General features: G+C 41.4%; 1 protein-coding gene across 1 annotated transcript in view; it reads right to left on the bottom strand.

Moving 5' to 3' along the window:
• The window catches only part of CUX1 (cut like homeobox 1), a 242,336-nt gene that overhangs the window by 179,608 nt on the left and 36,575 nt on the right, over window positions 1-26,153 (bottom strand). Inside the window, 1 exon segment of the mRNA XM_063173997.1 lies at window positions 12,564-12,674. Within this exon segment, the coding sequence (XP_063030067.1) occupies window positions 12,564-12,674 (111 nt within the window).

Raw genomic sequence — 26,153 nt, 5'->3', positions numbered from 1 at the left:
TACATTTTTGAAGGGATGGTACAAAGTTACCCCTCTTGCTCCCTCAAATTCCAGCTACAGGGATTTTTCAGGCTGTGAGTACAATGAAATAACAAATAAATCATCAGAAAACAAACCACCAAGGCTGCAGTGATGGTTGTTCTGTACTTTGTCCCCAGTTTTGGGGTGGGCAGGACATCCCAGCAGTGGTTCTGATGCCCTTGGGATGCACTGGGATCATCTCCATGGTTTTTACCCCTCCCTGGAGCTTTCAGGGAGTGAGGATGGAGGGAAAGGAGCTGCCAGACACTCCTGCAGCTGATGAGCAGCAGCCACCCAAGAGGTGCTTGCACGATTTTGTGTATAGAGAGCTTGTAAAGCACTTTGGGAAGCTGAGGGATGAAAAGGACTATATAAATGTAAGATATTATTATTATTAAACCAGTGATCTGACAAGAAGAGACAGCTCTTCAAATCTCTACAACAGCTTGAGCTGAAGAGATCAGGGAGTCCAATTTGAAAAAATAATAATTTGAAACGAATTGGAGGATTAGAAGTGGCAGCTCTTTTGTGGATTCTCCATGGCAGGTAAATTTAGTAGGCTACTTTAATTTTGCATCGTTTTAACTCCTGGCAATGTCCTGTGCATTGAATCTGACAGAGAGACAGAGTGTTTGAAGCTGTCGTGGCTACATTTTAGTCTCCCAATTTTACAATCAGTGTTTGAATCTGCTACTACAACTCTGGGTGCAGAGATCAGAGGCTTATCAAAGAGGCATCCATTTCAAAGACAAGCAGCAGCTTTGACTTCATTCCTTCAATGCTTAAAATTCCTGAAAAAGCAGATGAGCATACCACAAAACAGGTCTGAAGGAAATCTCTCTATCAGCTCTAAACCTATTTCAGTATTAATTTTTTAAGGATCTATTTTGGTCTCAAATAAAATGAGTGTGTTTAGCAGAGATAATCCTCTCAACAGGTAAGCTTAATATATGCCTTTTCCTGTGACTGACTGAAAGAACATTTTAAACTTATTGCCTTTTCAAGCATTAATTGAAGAACTACTTCAACCAGTTAGCTGATTTTGTTGAAATCTTTTTTTAGACTAATAATGTCTTCCCTTTCCTAACAAAGCAGCACTTCATTTCTTTATTGCTGCCCTCATTTTACCTGCATGGATGAACCAAGGGCACTGTGGGAAGCACCACGTGCACTTTGCAATAAGATGCCAGGGTTTAAAGGTGCATCACACACCGGAGTGCTGCTTTCCACAGCCAACTCTTGGTTTGAAGCTGAGTTTCAGCATTCCCATGAGTGATGATATGACTGATCAGCACGGAAGTGAACCTGGGTGATGTTCTTCCTTCTGATCTCACACACACTGCCTGGCACTGAGACCATTGCCCACTCCCTGGAACCAAGTGCCTGGCTGAGTTTTGCTAGAAAGCAAAAAAAATTATTTGGGAATCTGATCCCAGCTCCTCCATCTGAGCACTGCCCAGCCCAGGCAAGCCCTGAAAAGCTCATGAGGGAGCTGTGGATGTTTTCCTACAGCCAATGGACAATTTCCCAAAAAGCAGTGGATATATTTCCAATGGATAGAGTTTCCCAAGGAGCAAGGGATGATGTTTGCAGACAGTCAAACATCCAGACATTGCAGCCAGGATAACCTGGCTCCTGCCAGGTGTGGGAACCCAGCACATCCCTCTGGGTGTCCAGGATGGCCAAGAGCCCTGCCAGGGGTCTCAGGGACCCTGTCACAGAGCCCATAACACCTGTGGGTTTGGTTATGACCCATGGAGCAAATTACCAACCTTAAATGAAAATCAGCAAGCCACGACAGTTTAAGAGGAATAACAGTGAAGTTATCACAGGGTGAAAAAGTAGATTTTGGAGTTTTTGGTATGGAGGTTAGGAGGCAAGATGGAGGGAACTGGATGTGTCCAGCCTTTCTCCTTCTTCTTCTTGGCCTCCATCTCCTGCTGTGATGGTGGCACTTTTAGATTGGTTTAGAGTAGAAGCTCACTGTTTAACATAGGTGATAGGTGTTGGGAAGGAACTGTAAATATTGCACACATAGTTTTTAGTATAAAGACATAACACAGCCCTGGGGGCAGGCAGAGTGCCTGGAACTGTCCTGCTGGATGGACCTCAGCAGGGCAGCAGAAAAACTTTTATTCATAAGATACAATAAACAGCCTTGAGACTGAGAAATTAAGAGCCCTGACTCTTTCTTCAAGCACCAGGCTGGGAAAAGAGACTTTCCAACTTTCCTTGGGGTCACTCTGACCAGATAAAGATCCCCACAGCCAGGCAGGGCTGGTGAGTGCAGCCCCAAACCCACCTCTGGCTTCTTGTTTTCACTCAGTGCTGCTGACTGACCCATCCCAGTCCCTCAGCACCTCATCAGCAGGAATTAGGGGCAAAGGGGATAATCAGCAACAGGTTAATTTGGCTGATGAAGGCCTGGGAGATGTGGCACTGGGTGCAGCACAGTCCCAGCTTGAAAGGAGCCGCCTGTGGTGCCAGGGAAGGAATTAAAGCTGCCTTTGAAAGCCAAGGCTGTGCCAGCAGCCTCAGCACAGCTCCCCTGCAGGTGTGGACATGCCCCAAAGTGCACACAAAGTGCTGAAGAGTTGGGCTCAAATGGCTTCTGCCAAACAGGACTCAGGGGTTTGAACACTTTGGGGCGTTTTTGAGAGCGCTCCCAGCGCCCTCTTGCCCAGGATGAAAGGTTTGGATTAAAAGCAGCTTTGAACCTGCAGAATGTTTGCAGGATGGTTTCCTCAGAGCAGCTCATCTATCAGCGTTCAGCCCAGCAACACAAGTTTCTTTTGCAATATTTTATTAAAAGGCCCTTAGTGCCCACACACACTAACACTGGCAAACCTGAGATATTCTTCAAAACAATTTAAATTACTGGTTTTTACCCAGTAGGAAACAAAGCACATCGAAAACCACAGGAAAAGCTTTTTAAGAGATGTGATTGTGCTGGATCTACCATCCAATTCCACACTGCTTTCATTAAGGAGCTGAACATTTTTCATTGCCTTCTCCATTTCAGAGAACCACAGGAAAACCATTTTGGGGCAGAAGTGTCTTAAGTTTGAGTCCTTTAACACCTTTATTCTTAATAAATAATAATAGAATCACTGGATGGGGTGGGTTGGAAGGGACATTAAAGCTTATCCAGTTCCAGAGACACCTTCCACTATGCAGGTTATTCCAACCCATTGAACCTTGGACACTTCTAGGGATGGGGAACACAACCCCAGTGTCCCTGGGTGACAAGAATGAAGAAATCTGTCCCAGGGTATGCCCAGAGCTCATTCCCAACTCCTCATCCTTCCTGCTCAACACTGGCCTAGTGCTGCTGCTTCTGCAGAAAAACCTCCTTTTTAAAAAGTCACTGGGTGTTCAATAGATAAATAACCACCTCTGTACTTAAAAAGTGCAGAACTGTGGCCATAAATAAGCATTAGTGCTTCAAAAATTGTGAAACCACAGCTTTATGGTTTTAAACAGAGACAAGGTGGAATCCTGAATGGTGGCAATGTATTTCAGATGAAAGCTTTCAAGGAGATGAGGAATAGTTACAGGAGCTGGAACCTGAGTAACTACAGTTGCATTAAATTATTCCATCTGCAAGTCCATTAAAAATTGTTAATGGTTTTGTATGGCTTTTATATTTATTGGGTGGGTTTATTCCTATGTGAGTCATACATATTTATTACCACAGGCCAGATAATGGTTATTAATAAAACTTCTTTTATTTGCATACTGTCTTGATGCTGCCCTAAATATTTACAACTGGTCTATAAAATATAAAGAATCCTCAAAAATTCTAAATAGCACCAGGGATGCATCACAACTTTGCTTTTTGTACTTTATTACTTTTTTTGTGTTTTGCTTCTTCAAAACTGGAAAAAACCCTCAGCCTGGTAAATCCATTTCTTTTCTCAAGTCAAAAAAAGCACTAATTCTTTCAAAGCTTTAAAGCACTATTTGTGTGGAGGAAGTGAGAAAAGATCCAAAGTTAAAGCAGGCTGGTTTTTTTATAATTAAGAAAATACATATATTTCTACACATAATTATGAACAGTAACAAAAGCTCAGTATTAAAATAGGTCCACTGAATCCCTGGAATTGTGCCTGCCAACTAAAACACCTACTATGAATTTAGCAATGGGTTATGCAAACATAAATTACAAGGCCAGACGTTTTAAAAGGAAAAAAAGGTGATTTATTGTCACACTGGAGACACGGCAGGATAGAAGCACAATTTCATTTTTCCATATATTCATCAACACTGCAGATGTGTTAATGCAAAAAGAATTCCAAAATAAAAATGACTCTCAACTGCTCTAATTCTCATCTGTCATTTAATTTACTTTAAAATTGTTACCAGGAAGCATTTTTTTTTTTTTTTGTTTTAAGCAAGCAGAACACACTCAAAATTCCTGGAAGAAAATAGGTTTTAAGAGAATTTTATAGACATTTCTCCCCTTAAAAATCAACTTCATCCAAAACTGACAACAACAGATTGGCCCTGCAGAAACTTGGGGCATTTGGGAGGGTGTTTAATAGAAAAGCTTCAAACTATCATTTGTATTTTGGGGATTTGGTTTGTGAGTATTTTTACTCCCCATATTAATAGTTTCTGGTTTTCTTTCAAGCAGATCCAACTATTCACTTATCCACTGTCAGAGCAACAAGAATCTCTCCCACCTGGCAACTCCTAACCCTGTTAACAGAGTTATTTGTGACAATATTGTGATTTTAATGAGAACAACATGTTCCTTTAATTACACCTGAGTCACTCTGAGGTGGTGCAGATGAGCTGAGGCTTACAGACAAAACAAAAAAAAAAATAAAAATACTAATTGAAGATGTTTAATTATTTCTTCGCTTGGTAAATACACATGGGAAGGAAGAGCAGGGATATTGATGCCTGTTATAACTCTTGAAAATAAGGCAAACTATTGAAAATAAGGCGAACTAAACTATTGAAAATAAGTTAAACTATTTTTATAACTCTTAAAAATAAGGCAAACTTATTGAGTTATTATTGTTCAGAGGAAATTTAGGAACTGAAGTTCAGAGTTGCTTTGTGATCTCCATATAAATTCCAAGTTTTACACTTAGCTTACCTAAAATAGAAAGTAAGAATGGCTGGTAATTGTTGGTACCACAGTGAGAAAAGTTTCCAATATTTCAATTATTTTTATAACTCTTGAAAATAAATCAAACTTAATGACTTATTATTGTTCAGAGGAAATTTAGGAACTGAACTTCAGATTTGCTTTGTGACTGATCTCCATATAAATTCCAAGCTTTATACTTAGTTTACCTAAAATAGACAGTGAGAATGGCTGGTAATTGTTGGGACCACAGTGAGGAAAAACCTCCATTATTTCAGCTAAAAGAATGACAATATTTTCCCTTAAAAGCCAGTCAATGATACATCAATAAATCAGTTTATATCTTAATGCACACCACATAAAGTCCAGCCATCCTGCAGGAGGAAGGATGACAAATGCTTTGTCAGGCTCAGGTTTTTTTTGAGTTGTGACCTTGGAAAGGTTTCTCCTCTTTCAGCCCTCGCCCCCAAGCCTGCCCTGCTCTGGCCACTTTCCAGCTGGGTCAGCCCTGCAAGGTTCAGGCACAGGCAACAAGAGCCAGGGAAAAGAAAAACAAACTGTTTGCTTTGCCTCCTTTCAGCCCCAGCGACAGCAGAACCTCACTGCAGCATCAAAGGCTTAACAACAGAGATTAACTTGTAAATATTTGCTTACAAGTGTGTCCCTTTGTAAACCACAGTAATACCACAAATATCCCCTTTTTCTCCTTTTCTGCAAAGGAAAGTGCTGCACCCTTGGCATTGCTGAAATCCAATACCTGCAGCCTAGGCTGGGAGAAGAAAAGTGAATTTTTCTGCTCTCAAGAATGCTCAAATGAAAGAAATCTGCATTACTAACAGCAAGTGACTTCAGAGGAATTAATTTGTTCAACTACTCCAATGAGTTTGGTTGCATCAGATGTGTCCCCCCTCTTGAGTATTTTTGGAGCTCCTGAATAAAGTAATTGCCTATATATTTTCAGATTTACAAAAAGACTTTTGAGGTAAATGTGTTGTAGAAAATTGATTTAAGGGTATCTTGAAAGCAAATGGAGTAAGATTAATTCAAAGTGGCCTAGGTCATGTGGTTTCAGAAAATGTTTTAAATTAAACTTCTTGGTCTAAAAACACAACACAATCTGCAGGTCGGGGAAACTCCTTTCCTGGGTTTCAGACCTTTCCAAATGGAGTTTGAAAATCATAAACTGTGAAATCCTACATAGCAATAATCCCCAAAATACGGCCTTGTTTGCTAAAAAGAATCTCTCAAACCCTGTTATTCACAAATAAATTGCACAGATTCTGCTGTCCCCCTGCCCTGCTGGGAACAGCACAATTTAAGACAATTATTTAAAAAAATTAATGAATGAAGTTTACTGAGTGTGGTAGGAATGGTCAATGGAGGTGAGTTTTAGGAGAATTCTAGAAAAATACAACTGTGAATTATAATTGTTTTAGTGTCCTCTCACTTCCAATAAAAAGGCAGCAAGAGATCATAATGTAGAAAGAGATGTTAGAAACACTGATGGGTTTCCTGTGGACAAAGAGATTATGCTAAAGTGAAATATGTATTAAATAATCCATCCAGGATAAGGTTGGACCTGATTTAACCCCTCTGACTCCACAAGACTGGTGTTTAGATCACATTTAAAGATATGGAGACAGATTTTACTACTTTTCTGGAGAAGTCACACAATAATAATAATAATATATTTCTCCATTTAGCTTTTGAAATACCAAGCCCATGTAGTACAAATTATCATAAAAAGAATTTACCTGGCAAACAAAGCTCTTAAGAATAAAAAGGTGGGAAGGAACAACATGGCACCTAAATATTATCCTAAAGGAGAGGTATTCATCAAAGGGGAAAAAAAGAGAAAACTGGGAAAGAAAGAATAAAATGGAAAAAAGGAAAAAAAAAGAGGAGGAAAGTGGGAAAATGAAAAAGGAGGGGGGGAAGGAAAAACAAAACAATAAAAGGAATGGAACAACCCAGCTGTAGATGGCAGCAAATCAATATTCACCCCCTGTACACAGACACTGAGAACATCAATTATCCTCAGACAGACTGTGTGTTTTCAGTAGATTTTGTTATCATTTCCACTTTGTCACACAGACTAGACCAAAGTTGACTGAGCAAAGTCTCTGGGAATCAACATTACCCACAATTCTGAAAATCCTGCTCTCATTTCAAGAACTAATTCAAGCAGCAGAATTATTTAAATTTTTTTTACCCTTAATTATATTATATTTTGCTGTAGATACTGGCTGTTTCAACAGAATAGTCCAGAAACACAGGGGACAAAGAATTTAAGAATTTTGCACTTTGAAAACCGAGCCCTTCCATAATAACTGTCTTAATTTTCTTTAGTTCCTTATGACTTACAATTATAATTTTTAGAAGCTTGTGGATCTTAAAAATATGCATCACTTTGATACAACATGGGGAATAAAACCATTATTTGTCTAACAGGAGATTTTCCAGGCATTTTTCTTTCTCTTTGGGGCACGGCAGAGCTGTGATGGAGCAGGGTGGGGATGGTTTGGGTGACACTGATGGAAAACAGCTTTGATGTAGGCAGGTAAATGTCATTTATTTGAGGTTACCCAATGGTCAGCAGGTTGCCCCTCCACCCAGTCAGTGTTCAGGTATTATTTTGTTTTCTAGCACTTTACCATATTCCATTTTCCAGAGCATCTTTGTTTGAGAATTTATGTTTCTGTGCTTAGAGATTCTCCCACATCCCTCCATAACTCTGCACACTGAACTTTCCATCTGTTTTACAGGATTCAGGTGGGAATTTGGGCATTTAAAGGTAATCTTGACTTCCTCAATCTCACCACCTAAATTCATTTACAACCCAGAAACTGCAAAGGGCAAAACCAGTGAGGAATCACCCAGCCAATTTATTATTTTATCCATCAGGATAAAAACCAGAGCCCACAGCAACAGGGCAAGCTCCTGTCTCTAATTCTGGCACCTCAGACCTGCCTGATTTTGTAGAGCTCATGATCTCCCATTACAAAATTAGTCAAAATTAGTTGCTTATTTCATTTCCCAAGAGCAGCTGACCCAGGTTCCCCAGGCTGAGCTTTTGTCTTATGACCCCTGTAATAACCCCACAGCCCAATATTACCTGGCTTACCTGGCCAAATCCTAGAGAAAAGCAATGGAGAGTTACAGCTTAAACAGGCTTAAAAGAGCAAGTATTGGACAAGCTTTTCAATGTTTAAAACAGAAATAAGTAAGCAAAAAGTGGTTACTGAACTAAGACTCTGGGTAAAAACAAAAGCAACATTAGGAACAACCTACACTTCATGCTAAAAATTATTAACCTGTGCACCTGGAATTATTTAGAGACTAAAAAAACCCCAATTCTCAAAGATGGTAATTCAAACATTCTGTTATTCACACCAGAATTGACATATGAGGACAGGATTAAATAAAACAAGAATTTCACAGAGGTTAAAATACCCCAGAAATACCACAGTTGGTCACAACAGTTCAGGATTTGTCACTGTAAGAAAATAATCATCTGATGGAGGCTGGCAATTCACATGATATATTTGGAGATGTCTTCCAAGTAACAGTCATGTAAAATTGATGTTTCAAGTAATCTCCTGACCAGACTCAGCCTTCCACAGTAGCTGCTCAGGGGGAAACAAATTGAGACTGAAAATACTCCAAAACATCTATGAGCAGCAGGTCTGACATGACCGCCTAAAAGGTGTGAGGAGGTAAAGAATATTTTTGCAATAACAGGTTAAGAACCCTTTCTGAAAGTTTCTGCACAACCACTGCTGAATTTTCTGTTCATGTAAAGTTCCCAAAAACACGAGATCCTTCTTCCCAGAGTCATCTCCCAGTATGCCAAGACAGAAATAGTATTTTAACATTTTTAAATACCAAAAGCCCTAGGGACATTCCTCCAAACATGAAAACATTGTATTGCTTTTTTTGCAGCAATTTGATAATTTGCAAAGAAGGCAGAAATGACCCAAAAAGATCTGTCACAACTTTTAAAGGAAAAAGAAACAGAAGTATCCTCAACTTCATTAGGGATTTTTGGAATCCTTTTGTGCTGCACAGGAGATAACTTTCAAGGGGATATTATGGAAAATCTAGAGGCAACAATGAATAGGAAAGTCAAGGCAATCCACACTTGTCTCCTGATTTATGGTGGGACTGGCAAGGGCAGAGGAAAAGAGATGCTGGCACAGCCCAAACCAGGGATGCAGGCAGGGTGAAACACAAAATGGAAAGTACATTTCTGAAACAAATTGTTACATTGAACAATTCCATCTTTGTGGATTTGTTTCTTCTTTTAACGCCAAGAAAGTTGTTACTTCATTGTGGAAACTGAAATTGAGCTGTACACTGGGTTTTTTATCTAGCTGAAGAACATTCTGCATCCAGGCTGGTTTTCTCCCACAGAACTGTTTTGTTACGTAAAAGAGCATATGGATGTTTTAGGAACTTAAATGTATCAGTTTGGAGATGCCAGCGTCCCCCTGTGCATTCCCTGTCCACCTCAAGGATGTTTCCAGACAAAGCTGCAGTTACTCATCAAACTGCTGAAATTTGAGGAATATTCACAGACCTCTCTGCTTTTTGGGAGTGCAAAAAACAACTGAAGGTGAACACACACTGCACAAGCTGTGAGTTTTGTGTGAGGAGGAAATCCAGTGCAGTTTTCCAGCTGGACACCCCCATCTTCCACAGCAAATCCCTTGGACAGGACAGACCTTCCACATCTGAGCTTCCTCCATACCCTTGGGGACAAAATCTACATCTCAGGTTGGCTACAGCTGCCTGTTCCTACAGCTCAGATACTTCCTTCTAATTCTTTGATCCCTTTTTCATTCTTAGTCAGAGGAAGTAGAAGCTGTTCTTCAGAAACAAAGCTGCAGAAGAGCACCATGGCAGAGAAAAAGCAGACAAAGAAAGAACCCAAAAAATTCATGCAAGGTTCTAAAGGAATGTGCTTTCATAAGGGTCCCAGGACAAAGATGAGGATGCAGAACCTAGCAGAGATCCCAATTTCCTCAAACACTGGGAATGTTCAGAGTGTCATTTCTCAATAAATAAAGCTCATGTATTCTGAAAGAGAATAGCGGCTACAGAATTGTTTTGTAAAATAATATTTAAAACCTTCCCATCAAATGATTTAACTTCTGTATCTTCCTTACTAGAAAGGACTAATTGCATATCATTTCCCACTATATCTCTTTAAGTAATTACAAGAGGATCTGTTTGCCTCAGTTCATTCCTCTCCCACTGAGTTACCAAGGTGCTCTCACAATGCACTTTAAAATTAGTGTAGGGTCTTGTGGGTTTTTGTCTGTTGCTCCCCTTCTGCTCCACAGAAACCAAACTGGCTTAAAGAAATCCTCCTGAAACCTGTAACATACCATCAGATGGGGACTGGCAGCTACAGTGAAAAATTTGTCATTTTACTTATAGGAAAGAAAGGAAGGTAGCAGGAAACAAGTTAGGTTTTATAGTATGAACTTAAGCTTCTAGCAAACAATTGAAAATATGGGCCCAGAACTCCATATATTTTCTAGATTCTGTACAATTTCCTACACTCTCCATAATCTTTCACTTCTCTCCTTCCTCCTTCTCTTCCCAATAGATTGGAATCAACTCACCCTCTCACAGCTCCTGAACTCACTCTTCAAATTCTTTTACTCCTTTTTAAAAGTCCTGCACTCCCCAAATTCTCTTTTTTTCAAAAAGAACTGATTTCTGCCCCATAAAACCTCCTCAGGGCACCAGATAAACAACACTAACTCTTCCCCAGGAGTCCCTCGTGGGTCAGCACCCCCAGGATGTTTAGTGATGTAATGGAGAAGATGCTGAGACGTAATGGACATGAGATAAGGGGGGAGGACTGAGGGAAGGAGCAGCCCTGGTTTGAAGAAGCCTTTCCATGGCCACAGCCTCAAACCATGAGAGCCTTGGGGGGGGTTAAAGGTGATTTCTTCAGCTCCCACAGGCCTCCTGCCCTCCAGGGACTGCCCAGAGCCTGGGGAGCCCTCCTACCCAAGCCCAGCTCCAACACCATACCATCCACGTTTTCCCTGCCAGGCTCTCACCCTGCTGGTACTTTCCCTCCTCCCCTCAGATCCCACACAAATGCACTTCCACTCTTTCCCAGGCTCTACAAGCCTTTTCCAAAGCACAGCTGTCCACTCTCTGTAAATTCCCACAAGTCCTGGCACTTTCATCTTCTCAGCCTTAAGATGAATGAGAATCTGAGGTGCCAAGGGATTTGCAGACAAGTCCTGCTCTGCTCTCTGAGGTGTTTATGTCAACCCAGAGAAATGCCCTGGGTGTGACAGAACCATCACCAAGAAAAACCCTGGGCCTGCCACAGAGAGACAGAGCAGGACAGACCCCAAAGAGCTGGATCCCAGTGAGCAGGAAAAACCCCTGGATCCCAGGGATCAGTGTCTGTGAGCAGGACAGACCCCAAAGAGCTGGATCCCAGTGAGCAGGACAGACCCCAAACAGACCCCTGGATCCCAGGGATCAGTGTCTGTGAGCAGATAAACCCCAAAGAGCTGGATCCCAGTGAGCAGGACAGACCCCAAAGATCTGCACCCTCAGGATGCAGGGCAGCATCTGCTGCTGGAGGAGCAGCACTGAAGGCTGGGAGAGCTGCCTGCTGCTTCCCTCCCAGGAAGAGCCTTGGAAGGAGCTGGTGCTGGCAGATCAGTTTATCTGGAACTGGCTTTGAAATGCCACAACATTCCTGGTTGAACAGATTGCTGGCAATCAGCAGGGGAAAAAAATACCCAAATCCACAAAACAAACAGAGGAGGCAGCCAGCCCTGAGCACTGCTCTGCTTTCAGCAGGGAACCAAGTGAGATTATCTGTGGGTTTGAGGTGGCTGCTCGTGAGGAGTTCAAACACTCCCAGTTTCTCACAGATCACATTCAGCTCTCCCAGTTTCCCCACTGGTTTTGCCCCACACCTGTGCTCCATGCACGTCCTCCCAGGGGAGCTTGGCTCAGCCCTGACCTTGTTGTGTTTCCAGTGAAATCAACAGTGAAACTTAATGTGATTTTTGATGGAAAAATGAGCATCTTTCAAGTTATGCCCTTGATATAGATTTATTTAGGCAGCAAAATGTCACTTTCTACATCCAAGTGCTCTGAGAGTTTGGATTGGTGAAGAATTGTTTTTTAAATTCTCCAGGTTTTACATTATTATATAATTTAGAGCAAGCCTGTTTGAAGGCCAGTGTTGATGCTTCCTCTAAAAACATCAATTCAGATTTCAGTATTTACAGAATGCAAAAGCTCCCTGATGAGGAAAACATCAGAAATAAACAGATAAGGACCTGGCAATATATACAAGAAAACTATAGAAATAAACCATTAAGAAGAAATCATCACTTGCACATGCCTAATACCACCTACTACTAGAGCAAGAGACTGGGACAGCTTTTCTCCTTACCTCTGGAGTGTTTTTCTTGAACTCACGACTTTGTTCAATGAGTTTTTTCCTGGACTGCTCACTTTCATCTTGCCGGTTCGCCAATATTGTTGCTGTGGTATCGAGCTCCCTCTGTAAGGAAAAATAAACATAAACAAAATAAACAAAACACCAAAAAAATCCCAAAACAAAGATTAAAAAAATTCAGTCAGAGCTCTGTTCATCACAGAACTAAAAAAACCCAAAACCCCTCATATATACATCGTGTTATTGGGAATATGGAGATGGAAGGGGTAGGGAGAAGCACAGAACAAGCACCAAGCTTCCAGAGATCTGACCTCCTGGATAACAGCAAATAAAAGGCTACAGCCTTTTGGATTCCATCTTGCAACCAATACATCACCATTTTTCTCAAAACTGGCTCCACCCCAGCATCACACAGCACAGGAGCAATGGCCCACAATACACACCTCCTAATAAATTCCCATGTCCAGTGAAGATTACAGATCTTGGACATATTCAAACCAGGTTTATTTTCACCTGCCTGCTCTTTTTAAAGATACTGATTTTTCCCATTTTGAGTTATTCTACTATAAAAATTTATTAATTGAAATATTGGTTAACCTTATACTTAAATCTGGACTGGTTACACCTCAGTCACTCTATTTCCTATGACATGCTATATATAATTCCATATACTCCACTGTGTGTGTGTGTATATATATTCCTCTGCCACTGCAGTGCTCTTTTCCATTTAAGTCTTGTCTTATTTGAATACAAAATTATCTTTTTGGAATCTATTCCTCCAAGGCATCAGCAGGTATGTCCATTTCTTCTCCAAAATATATCTTTTTTAAGATGAATGCCAGAGTATTTTCCAACAGTTTCTGCTAAGCTGAAGCACAGGTCCCACTGCTTTCCAGCTTTTTCCAAGTGTTTTATCCCCATCCCAATTCCTCCACTCAGTGCTGTGCCTCCAAATGTCACCATAATAGATTGAACGGGTCACTTATCAGTGCATAAACCAACAAAACTCCATCTTCTGTGTCACTTTGTGCCTCTTCTGCAGTATTTCCACATAACATGAAAAAATAAAGGCAAACCTCTCCATTCAGATACAGACATTGTTCCCCAAGTCACTGGGAGAATCAAGAGTTCATAAAAGAAATTTGGCACTGTTTTATCCTCTTATTAATTCAAAAAGAGAAAAAAACCTGGCTGTGAGAAAAGTTCATGAAAAGTGAGAACATGTTAGAGCACGAGTACCTTCACCTCATCCCTCCAATCTGCCTGCAGAACTCCCAATATTCTCCAGTTTTCTACCAGAAACTTGCCATATTTCTGGAAAAACTCATATTTCTGTTCATAACTCAACCACGTGTAAGGGACCAAAAGCACAAGCCTGGAACGTCCTCTCAGGTCTAATACCAGACCCTAAATAGATGGGCAAGTTGCTGACTTGTTACTAGATACAAATACTACTGTGTAAATATTCTGAAAAAGCCTAATTCCTAATTTTGGATACATTTTTGAATGGGTAAATCCTGGATGGATGGACGTCTCTTATGGAACTCCACAGTTTGACCTCTGGATGGAAAATAAAAAACCTTTTGAGTTCCCAACTCAAGAGGACCAATATTTTTTTCCTATTTAGGTTTATTAGCACAAAATTAAATTTTTAAAATAAATATATGGACCATAGTTATCCTAATCCTTGGAAACCAGCTCAATATGACAAATGGATTTGAAGCCAAGCAGCATGCTGGAACCAGTGACCTAAATATTGTCACTGAAATGCTTAAAAATCCTTCTATATCTGACTTCGGGTAAAGAAACAGGGCAATATGTCCACCAGATCTTGGTTTGGAATTCTGTAACATATGTGAAATCTATTGCAGAAAAGTGGGAAATACTTAACAGTTGGATAAACCACATTTGAAATTCATCCCAGCTAAGTTTATGCAAGAAAAAAGAGCAACAGAAACCAATGTGGTTAAGCAGAACTATAAAGAGCAATATAACGGCTAAGCAGAAGGCTTTTAAAAAATATAAACAATCTGGTACGGCCAGAAACTTGGAAAACTATATTTAAAAAGGAAGCACACATTTAGAGCCAAGCAAAGAAAACACAAATCATGAAGTAAGAGGGAATTTCAGTGGAGCAAAGAACCGAGTGTTTGGTTTCTGCTATCAATCCCTAGCAAGGAACCTGAGCAGTGAAGGTTTTAAAGACCTGTGCTTCCAAGTTTAGAGACAAGAAAGAAAAAGAACTGGATAAAAAAAGAAATAAATTCCATATTTTGTGCTACCACGAAGAGTCAGGGAGCAAATGACAAAGGACTTTCTCACCTCACTGCCTGATTGATACCAGAGCCACAGCACACTTACACCAGGCTCCTGCCCTTTGCCTCCTGAATTCCTTCTGGGACAGATCTAATCATTCCTCCCCACAAAACATTTCCTCCTGTGCCATGCCAGGCACAGCTCACTCTGCACTCAGCTCTGGCTCTGGAGCTCCACATCTTGCCCTGATGAGCACTCAGAGTGCGAGATGCGATTCCAGCTGAGGAGCAGCAGGTATCTAACCCCATGATCTGATACAAAAGATGGTATTAAATCTTCAAGCTATGTCAAAGTTAATAAGACCCAAATCAGAACTGTTTGGAAAATTGCTAATCTTTTCTTCCATACTTGATGTGAACAGTGTACAATGCAAGTTTCATTTATTTAAACCTAATAATAGATACAGGATTATCACCCACAAGGACTAATGGCAGATTTTTCATACTTTTGTGATTTAATTTAAAAAAAAAAAATTAATGTGGCCAATGCATTATTTCTGCAAACAAGCTCATTTTAAGGATCAAATAGCAGTAATATCAATATTTTATACCTGAGTATATTGTAACACTCAGACATAAACACTTCCCCAAGCTTTGCAATCACTCTCTTAGTAGATAGCAAGTAAAAGGAGACATAATTCTGTACAGAGAGTCAAAAAGAGGAGCCCATGTCTCAGTATCATCCTTCCCTTTGAAATCCAAAGGGCTCCAATGAAAAGCAAACAAAAACCAGGGCTCAAAGGTGTTGCAGCAGTGACCTGGCTGTGGAAAGGATTCAAAGCCTGGAAATTCAGTTCTGAAGCTGATGATTCAACACTGGCTAATGAACTTTGTGGCCCAAAAGAGCCACCTGCAGAAAGGGAGCCACTGCTTGGAGCACATTTGAGAGAACAAGCAAGACCATTATCCCTCCCCCTGCCCCAAAGTCCCATCGATTCAGGGCAGGCACAGTTCAGAGAGAACTAAAGAACTCTCTCCAGGGTTTCTACTTTGACCCATTTCAGTAAATTTACTGGGGGTGGGAGGGAGGCAGTGGGAGGAGAGGAGACAAGAAAGTCTTATGCTCCTAAGTGTGGGAGTCATTAGAAACAGTCCCCAGAAAACACACATTAAAAGCTTTCTTTCAGGCAGTATAGAAGTAAAAAATCTAAAACTAGGAGGGTCAGTCCACAATCCAGTGTAACAACAATCACCTTGGAGTGAATTTATGTTCCCTTAACTCAGGTGCTTCCAGACCCTGTTGTGCTCCCTGCTCCTCCTGCCTCTGTCACCCCAGGGTGGTGTGGCTGCATGGGACCCACCAGAGCAGAGGGATCCTGCTGAAATCATCCCATCCTTCCCTTCCCACCTTCAAGCAGCTCCCAGTGCAGGGCCAGCTGTGCCCACAGGAGTGGCAGCACTGCAGCAGGGAGGTGGGAAAGCCCAGCTGCAGTGAGGGGGCTGTGGAATCCCCCTTTGGGCACCAGCCTGCAATCAGCATCACCCCAAGTAATTATGAAACTGCAGGCTCACTGCAGGCCGGTTTCAAGGTTGTTTTCCTTTGCTGCTGACACGTCTTTGCCTACCAGATGCATTCTCTGATAATCACCCAGCAGCAGGGCTGCACCACTGACCAGTTAAACACAACAAGGCCTTTCCTTCCCATAATAAGAAGATTCAAGTCAGCTCTTCCATGCTGAAACCTGGGAGCTGCTGGGGGGCTGCTCTCAAAGGTGAATCCTAAAAATTATTCACTTAGGAAAACAATTTTGGAAAGAAACTGAACTTGCTTGGTTATTTATCAAGTTTCTGTTCCCTCACTCACTTCCAACAGTTACTGGCACTGCCCTGCCATGGGCATTTCACAACCAAAGAAACCACCACACATCAGCACCCCAATTCCCCCAAAAGCTGCTCCAACAACCAGAACTAGTCCTCAATCTCTGCTTTCAACCAGTATTCCCATGGCCCATATGGAAGAAGTGACAAAAAACTGAAATAACCATCAAGAAGTGCTGGGACATAACTGTATCCCCAATTTTTGTGATTCTCCCATATTTAAATGCTTAATCCTTGCTGCATTTACCACAAAGCTCCTACAGTGGAGCAAGAAACACATATCACAACTTTAAGACAAACTGATTATTTATTGATATGGAATGCAAAGCCTAAGCTGTGCCTTTGAAAGCCTTAAGCATGGCTGCAGAGATTAACAGGATACCAAAAAGAATTTTTTCGTAGAAAAGGTGGTCAAGCATTGGAATAGGCTGCCCAGGGAGGTGGTGGAGTCCCCACTCCTGGAAAGGTTCAAGAAACAACTGGACATGGCACTCAGTGCTCTGGTTTAGTTGGATTTGATGATCTCAGAGGTCTTTTCCAACCTTAATGATTCTGGGATTCACGATAAACTCATTTTACTTATTACAATGACCAACACAAACCACGACTTCATGTAGATTAGGAATTTTCTACCAGTAAATGCAGCATTAACCACTTCCCCTGAAATCCTGTTCCTGTGTACTTGAGGTATTTCCCTTTATCACCAGTTCAATCAGCTCCCCAGTCTACTGATAATCTGCTACTGAAAGGAATTTTCAGAAGTTTCATTTCTGTTTTTATCCTCTCACAGGAGTGCATTTGTCAGATCTATCAAAGCTCTCAATGTAGCTTTTTGCAATTTTAAATTTCCTATTAAAGGAAAATTTCCTGGTGCCAGGATGCCACCAATGTAGGAACATCTGGCACAACTCTGCACACTCACAGCCCACTTGTCTTGGGGAAATTTTACATTTCCCTGACTGCTCCATGAGGCAATCCACCCTTCAGTCTCAAAACCCCATCATTTGCACCTATCCAGAAATCAACATATCAATTATAAAAGTATTTCAAAATATTTCAGAAATTATAAACTGCGTTGCAGGCTTGGTGTGTTACTGTGGAAAAACAAAGCCATGTTCACCTGATAAAGCTCTAGATTATGACTGGGGGAGAAAGCACAGAGCTGACACTGGGAATTTTTATTAAAGTCTGTTTAGACTGTAAAAGGCCAACCCCAGTTCTGAGCTGAAAGTGCTTAGGAAGGTAAAACTTTGTAAGGATTCTGTGAGCAGAGCTTGTGCCAGCCTTGCTGTAAAGGCCCTTCCTAAAACCAGCAAAAGGAAAGACCAAACAGTTCAACAAGAGCACAACATCTCAAGAACCAGGATCCCATCTTACACCTCAGCAGTGACTGCTGAAGAAATAACAAAGAGCAGAATACATGTAATTTACACTCCCAGAGGAAGGGAAAAATCAGTAAATACCCACAAGCATAAAAACACATTTCTTAGGAAGCATTTTGCCACTTGGCAAACTGATGCAAGTACCTTTCACACGCAGAATTTGTTAGAAAATTTCAATAAATACATTTTATTCTGCATACTGAAGTAATTTGACTCCAAAGCTTTAACTGGAACAAATTTAGAGCTCTACTCAATGCTTTTGGGACAGGGAGTCAACGTGTGTGGTGACCACTGCATAGAACAAAGAGGGCAAGAACAGAAGTGCCAATGGAGACATCAATAAAAATATCTTAATTACCAGGCTACTAAAAAAAAACAAAACAGCAAAAAAAAAAAAATCAAACAGAAAAATAAAAAGTAAAAAGAAAGGGTGTTGTGGCTTTGTCTGCTCACAAGAACAGCCAGTGCCACAAATGTAAGTAAAACTTATCAAACTATCTTGCAAGAGGGGAAAGGTAGCACTGGCTCTTCAGAAGGAGCTGCAATCAGCAGAAAGAAGTCACACAGATATTGATGCCAGCAATAAATGCACTGTGAGAGGAAAAGCTTGGCAGTGCCAGAGTTGAGATGATTATTCCTGTCTTTTCTTCTACACCTTGAACTCAAAACTGTTTAGAAAATTCAAAGAACTGGAGACAATCCAATGTTAAAGGTCTGTACTGAACAAACCTTTTCTCTCACTCAAGAAAATAATGAAACATTGCATATTTGTTTCAAAATGTAGTTTTTCTTCTTCCAGCATTATTTATTCTCTTTCCATCCTCCTCAAACCCAGATGCAGAATGACTGCACAAGTCCCAGGTACGAGGTTCTGCTCACAGGGGCAGCAGGTGGGTGATGTGAAATAAGAAATAATAATAGAGCCTTCTTATTAGAAGGCTCAGGCTTCATTCACAGCACCCTCAACCTTCACCCCAAAGCTTCTCTCCTCCTCCTGTTGCCCAGTTTCTACCCCAGAGCATCATTAATCCCTTTGCTCCTCACCTCAGCCCTACAGCAGCACATTTACCTTGAGCACTGGGTGAGCTAAAACCGACCTGGAAGGGGGATTTTTCCAGAGACAGCAGCACTCCCTGCCCTCTGTATCCCCCAGAAATTCCACAGTGTGAAACCACCAGCTTCCATCACCTCACCCAAAAACCCACAGTTGGGGCTCAATACCCAGCAGGAATCTGTCACCAAACCCACCCCACAGTTCCTTAAAATTCTGTTTGATTTTGCACTGCACTTCATCACACTTTGGACATAAATTTCCTAAGAAAGTGACATTTGTGAGTGTAAAAAGTGAGTGTTTGCTGGGGAGAGGGCTCCCTTGGTTTTGCAAGCACAGCACATCCCCAGCCAGCCACAGCTCCCATCCTGCTGGGGAGCTGCCTACAGCTTCACCCACTTCCCACAGCACCACTTCACACTCTTCCACTGAAAAACTAAAGTTCAGACCCACTGCTTCAATACCCACAACAGAAAAAAACCAAAAAGTAATGAGTTAATTTAAGTGTTGCTGCAGTGAGGCTCCCCAGAAGGGAGGATTTCAGATGGATATAGCAAGGGGACAGTGGGAAGTGCTGAGGGCTGCTCCAGCTTGGAGCAATCTGCTCACCCACCATGCACTGGCTGTGGTGTAAAATCACAATACAACCCTGTGAACACCTGCTCAACTGCCCTGTGCTGGCTTTCTACAGCTAAAATTAAGCTCATCATGTACATGCTGGTTAATCACTGTGAAAGAAACAAAAAAAAAGCCTTAGCTTAATATGTGTGACTTTGAGGGCAGCTACAGGGTGGTGGGGATTCAAACTGCATCTTCTTCTGCCAAATGAAATAAATTATGGGAAACCAAAGGAAAAACTCACTGCTGCTTGCACAACCCCGTGCCAAGTCCATGTGCTTGGTCTCCTGTCTGGCTGGTTGAGCAGAGGCTGACCAAAGCACAAAGCCAGTGGCCATGCTGCCCACAGCTCTGACCACACCACAGCAGCCAGCTACCCCATGGCTGAAATGGCCACAGAGAACATAAAAACCAGGCTGGAGATGATGGTCCCAGCAGGCCAGGCTGCCCTTCCCAGCCCCACTTCTGTCACAGGGAGCAGGGACAGGAGGAATGTCCCCCGTCCCCTCCTCAGCCCTCCACACACACAGGGGATGGAGAGGGACGCTGAGGGACAACAGACAGCTCCACCATGTTGCCATCTTATTGCAAAAGTTCCATACCTTCTTGGTGATTTCTCATGGCTATCTCCTCACAGCAGTGACTCCATCCCCCACAACACAGCCAACAAAGCCCAACTCCATCCTCAGCCAGCTAACCCACTCTTTTCAGCACTCATCCTCATTGGACACAGCTGTGGCCTACTAAGGGCAGGCCTGTTCCTAATCTTTGCTAATTAGTGCAGCTGCAACTCCTCAGGGGTGAGATTGCCTTCTGCACTATCTATATTTTCTTACATTCTATCTCTCCACACCACCACGTTTGTGGTTCCAGCAAACTGGGAGCCAGGAGATGCACAGGATCCATAACGCGTAAAAAACCTTCACTGTGCTCCTGATCCCAGCAGACCAGAGAGGAGGTGCACAACACTCATGGGCCACAAATGAAATTTTTGGTAGACTATTTTAAAAAGAGTTTTAAAAAGGTCTCCTGATCCCAGCAGAGCAGAGAGGAGGTGCCATGAAACACCTTCACTGTGCTCCTGATCCCAGCAAACCACACAGGAGGTACACAGCACCCGTAAGACACAAATGAAATTTTTGATAGACTATTTTAAAAAGGGTCTTGGCCCTTAAATTGGAAAAACATACAAAATAAAAGGCAATTAAACTACAAAATTAAACAAACTACTAAATGCACTACTCTTGCTATTTGTCTGAAGCCCAAATGCAGCAGCCCATGCTCAGGAGGAAGGAGATTATGCTGCCATTTTGTAATAACACACCTTCAGCAAATGTCTTACTTCCAAGAAATATCAGATTCATGAGCTACATTAAATAATTCTTTTGACCACAGATCAAAGTAAAACCTAGTCTTAAAGGAGGGGTTTAAGTATCAGAAAGTTCAACTCTTTAACTAAGCTCTGTTACATCATTTAAAGGATTGGGTTACTCTGGTTTCCAGCCTGAGCTGTGCTGGTAAATGAAGCATGACCAGGCTTTAAGCAGGACACGTCCTGTAACACAGCCCAGGATTTATAACTTGCTATACAGGTTGCCACCAATAAATCAATAATATATATACACACACAGGTGTGTTTCAGTGGGAGTTCTGGGAACTTGCTGTTTGAAAAAGAAAAAATAAACAAACTCAAGATTTTTTATTTTTATTCTAAATGAAAATGAACTCGTTGCTCAGCTTTTAGTCAACTTCTCCCAACTCCTAACTATGCTGTCTTCTAGAACAAAAATTCACAATTTTTATTCGATTAAATGTGTTATTTGTTTTAATATTTTTAACAAGGTTAACCATTACAGACTGAGTCCATCCCAGCCACCACTCAATAATCCTTCAGTCTACAAATGCAATTTCCAATCTCAAAGCTACTTTAGCTGTTTCCTAACATTGGGATATAAAATATTTACCAACAAAAGTATAAATACACATTGAAAAAGCAACCTAAAAATACTTTTAAAACCACATTTCAACAAAGTAATTCCTTCAGGGACTGGAAAAAATTACCACGGACTTGAACTAATCACCTCGTGTTTTGCTCCCTTTTCATGTTTTTGGGCATTGCAGAAATGGGATAATGGATGAATAAACTATCCTACCATGACAAATATGGGTTGGAAAGATGGGGCTAGGCATAACTTGGAATTTTTTGTTGTTATGAGTTTAAAATCCTAAACCACAGGCATGTGCACTAGGGAAAACCTATAAAATATATAATGGAAACACTTCCCTTCTAGCAGGCCCAATTTCACCTCCCCTTTTCCTGCTGATCCAGGGACACATTGAAATTCTGATTTTTTCCCTTCACTGGAGGTCTTTGCTCCCTGCTCAGCAGCCCCATGGAGCAGTGGGCACGGGACAGGGACACAGAGGAAGCTGGATGGGGAACTTGTGTTAAGAAATCAGTAGTAACAAAAACAAGATCAGAAGAAAATTACTGGCAAATGAAATTGCTGTTTGATAAACAATTTAAGCAGGAAGAGTATTTGGCAGAGGGTTTCCAGGGAACGGTCCTTGACTCCTGACTAACATGCTTCCTCCCTTGCTCTGAGTTTGTTGACTTTCTGGGCACTGCTGTAAGGTTTAGGCAGTTTCCCATGATGGGAAAAAATACAGCTTTTTTTTTGAGAAGTTGCCTGTGAATGCAATTGGTGGACGTTTTCTGAAAAATTATAGATATAAATAGGAAACAAGAAAGCAACAATTTCTTTATTTAGGCTTTTCCTACTACTAAAAAGTCCCATTTAGGCATCTTAGTGTCCTTTCTGATCCAAATCCCAAACATTGACTCAGTTTGGCATGATAACACATGATGAGAAATGTCTATCTGGCATTTAATGCCAATAGCAAACGTGACATATTTTGGACAATTAGAGAGAAGATTTTGAAACCTTTCAGAGATTTTTTTACAGCTTTTTCTGTTTAATCTGGATGACTACAGTCCAGCATAAATAGATACCAAGCCCACTTCACTCTGAAGTGAAATCAAGAGGCAGAGGCGGTGGAATGCAGAATGCCTTTTCTAGGTGTTTCCCAACAACATATTGCAGTACTTAGTTAAGCTCATTTTCTGTGACATGAAAAGGAAAATAGCAGAATTGACTCATGAAGTAAAATTAGCTGGTGTGCAGTCACAAGGAGGCTGGATTGGAGCTGACAGCAGCCAGAACTGCATTTAACAAAAACTAACATGCTTCATGCTAATAATGGTGCTGGTTCAGAGCCACAAGGACTATTCTCTGTATTTTTAACATGGACTGACTGTTTTTAAACCAACATTTCTAACAGCATACCCTAAACTGTACATCAGGAAATATTTAAAGACCTTCCAAAAGTGATGCATTAAGAAAGGCATTTATAAAATAGTTTTTAAACATTGCAAATCTGGCATTTCCAATCAGGAGATGCCTCCAAGCCATGGACAGCCAATATCTATTTGCTCCAAGACCACAACTAGGGTAGGCAGGACAGCTAAAACACTTTTTTAACCAGGCAAAAAAAAATGTTTGGTGATAATTTACAGAATTCCTCCACTATTCAATGTAACAAATCACCCCAGAATGAAAACAACAGATTTAGCTGCAGTGGCACTGTCAACCTTGCTATGATACACTGGCACTAAAAAGTCCTTAATTTTGGCTATCAAATACAATTTCAATTTCTTGCACTTTAGGGCAGTAAAAACAATTCTGTGAAGACTCTGTGTTTACAATCCCGCAGTAAAGAATGCAGCTGTCTCAATCAGTGCTGATTGTCTGTTAATTAGCTCAGTTTTACAAGCTGATGGAACAGATTACTTCATTCCCTCCCCACGCTCAGAAAGAAACTACAAATACAGTTCTCTCCAATACAGTAATTTTTGCTTCCCATCAGTTTGGGGAGGGAGATGATGTACCAGGGACACAAGTGATCTCGTTACCAAGAAATCATTAATGTTTGTGTCTTTGCCAGGCACTCTGTCATACAGCAATTTTCAGTCCATATATAAATACACACACATCTCTCTGTCCTCTATGAAAACTGAAATAAAGAGAACTACTTCCTGATAAAATGGAAATACCTCCCCTCTCTTTTGCTGTGGCTGAAACCAAGTAGATGATCTTCAAGGTGTCCTTCAACCCAACTGTTTTGTGATTCTAGGATTATCAGAATCCTTTAGGAACAAAAGCCAGGATCTCATGAACAATCCCCTATCCCTATTATGTATTTAATCAGAAACACATTTCTGACCCCAAACCAGCACTGAATTTTGTGACCTAGAGCAGCAAACTGCAGGTTTTTAGTGAAGAGCCTGAAGTTGCTGCTGCCATTCTCCATCCCCATGAGCTTTTACAGCAAACCACAAATAAATAGCTGGATTACCTCTGAGCTGCTCTCTCAGATTCACTGCCTCTAGTACCTCCATCATTTATCTAGACACTCTTGAAGAGAAGCCAAATTTAAGCTTTCAAATATGCAGACAAGAGGTTGGACACCCTCATGCAAATGCCAGCAAACACTTCTGCTGAGAAAACTGATGGAACACTATAAAGCCCCAGGCCTGACAATATGAAACTGATCCAAAAATGCCTTTTTTGAGATGACACAACATGCTACACATTGTATCAAACAACCGAGGTTTCACTTTGAAACTGATTTTCTTTCTTGCTCAGTTCAGATCCTTCATGATTAGGAAAAGAGGAGGAAAAAAAGATGTAGCTAAAGAACATCTATGTATTTAAAAGAAAACTCATTTCTGGGTGTACATGTAGCCGCTAAGCTTACTGCAAAAGCAGCAAGTGAACAAATATGAAACTCCACAAAACCATGGAATTATCAGACCACCAGAGCTGGGTCTTGGCAGTGTATCTGGGTGATAAGTACAAAGGATAATCTTAATAAAAGAGTAATTTTTTCTACATCTGTAGACATCTGCTCTAACAGCAGCATTCCAGAGAGCCTAAAACCTCTCAAGGATTTTCAGATTTCAGTACAGAAAAAATGTGAGAATTTAATTTTTGCATTATGGACAGGTGAGAACACCTTGCAGAAAATTCTCTGGATCCACAGAACCAGCACTGGGGGAAGAGAAAGCCTGAAATGTAGCAGTCACCTCAGGTTAGAGATGTAAATGAGGGAACCAAGACCAACAACCACCAGCTAATGCCTGACTATTTCTTCAGCTATAGTTTTTCACTCAAGTTTAGCTAAATCATATTTCTCAACCCTATAAACACTTCTTTCACAATACCTAGCAAAAAACCATTTAGAATGTGATCCTGCCTTCCCAAAGTTGTTCTGCAAACCAGAATAAAAATGGAGGGAAGGGGTATATTAGGTTTTGTTGGGAGGTTGGTTGGTTGTATATTTTCTAAATAAAGGTTTAATTCTGGTATTTCTTTGGCATGTTTTGTTGTCTGTACCATTCTGAGAGCTGCCTTACCTTAGACCTGAGGACACCTTGGCTTTGCCTCCAAACACCAAACAAAACACCTTGGCTGAACATGCAGCATCAAGTGCTGCATTTACATCCCCGACTGCTGCTGCCACTCCAACGCTTCCTTGGCTCTCCCGTGCCAGGGCACAGACATTTACAGCCCTGGGAAGTTTCAGCAGAGTTCCTCTTGAACTGCTGCCATCCCCTCGGCTGCCTGGCGTTGCGACATCCCGGTTGCATCCCGTCCCTTCCCACAGGGGGAGGAGGCAGAGGTGTGAGAACTGGGGACCAGGGCTTGGGGCTCCAGGGGAACCCAGCCAGGCACCCACAGGAATGCTCAATTCCTGCTGGAAAACAGCAATTTGGGGAGGGAGAGCTGGCTGCTGTTTGATGCAAACACAGCACTGCTGGTGATCCCTCAGCATCATCTCTGGGTGTACAAGTAAATCAATCTTTAATCTTTGTGCTCCATGTGCAGCCATCCACCTGCAAATGCAGACAAAAAAAAACCCCAAAGGACTTGGGGGCCTTTCCTTGCCAGCCTTTCCTCAATCTCCCTCAGCACTCAGCAGGACACTGTTTAGGGTTGATGTGGCTCAGGTTTGCTGTGGGGTGGACCCTGAAAGGCTGGGAAATGTTTGGGAAGGAGCAAAGCTTGTTACCTCAGCTACTTCTCCAGGGCACCACCATTACAGAAGCTACAAGGCAAAACAAACACCTACACACACTTTCCTATTTTTGTGTAAAGCCTCACTTGATCTGCTGCTCTATCCTCCATGCTTTGTATTTGACACATTTCCAGACAGATAGATTATGCTTTAAAAAACTGTCCATGATAAAAGGGGAGAGGGTGAGGTTGAGAATTATGCTTTCAAAGCAGTACAGTTCCTTCTGTGTCTCTGCCCAGACAATAACAGAGATAGCAAAAAT

This window comes from Melospiza melodia, chromosome 21 (assembly GCF_035770615.1).
Source record: "Melospiza melodia melodia isolate bMelMel2 chromosome 21, bMelMel2.pri, whole genome shotgun sequence".
In the NCBI taxonomy this organism is placed as follows: domain Eukaryota; kingdom Metazoa; phylum Chordata; class Aves; order Passeriformes; family Passerellidae; genus Melospiza; species Melospiza melodia.
Note: the sequence above shows the minus strand (reverse complement) of the source record. Positions and strands in the feature narration are given on the sequence as shown.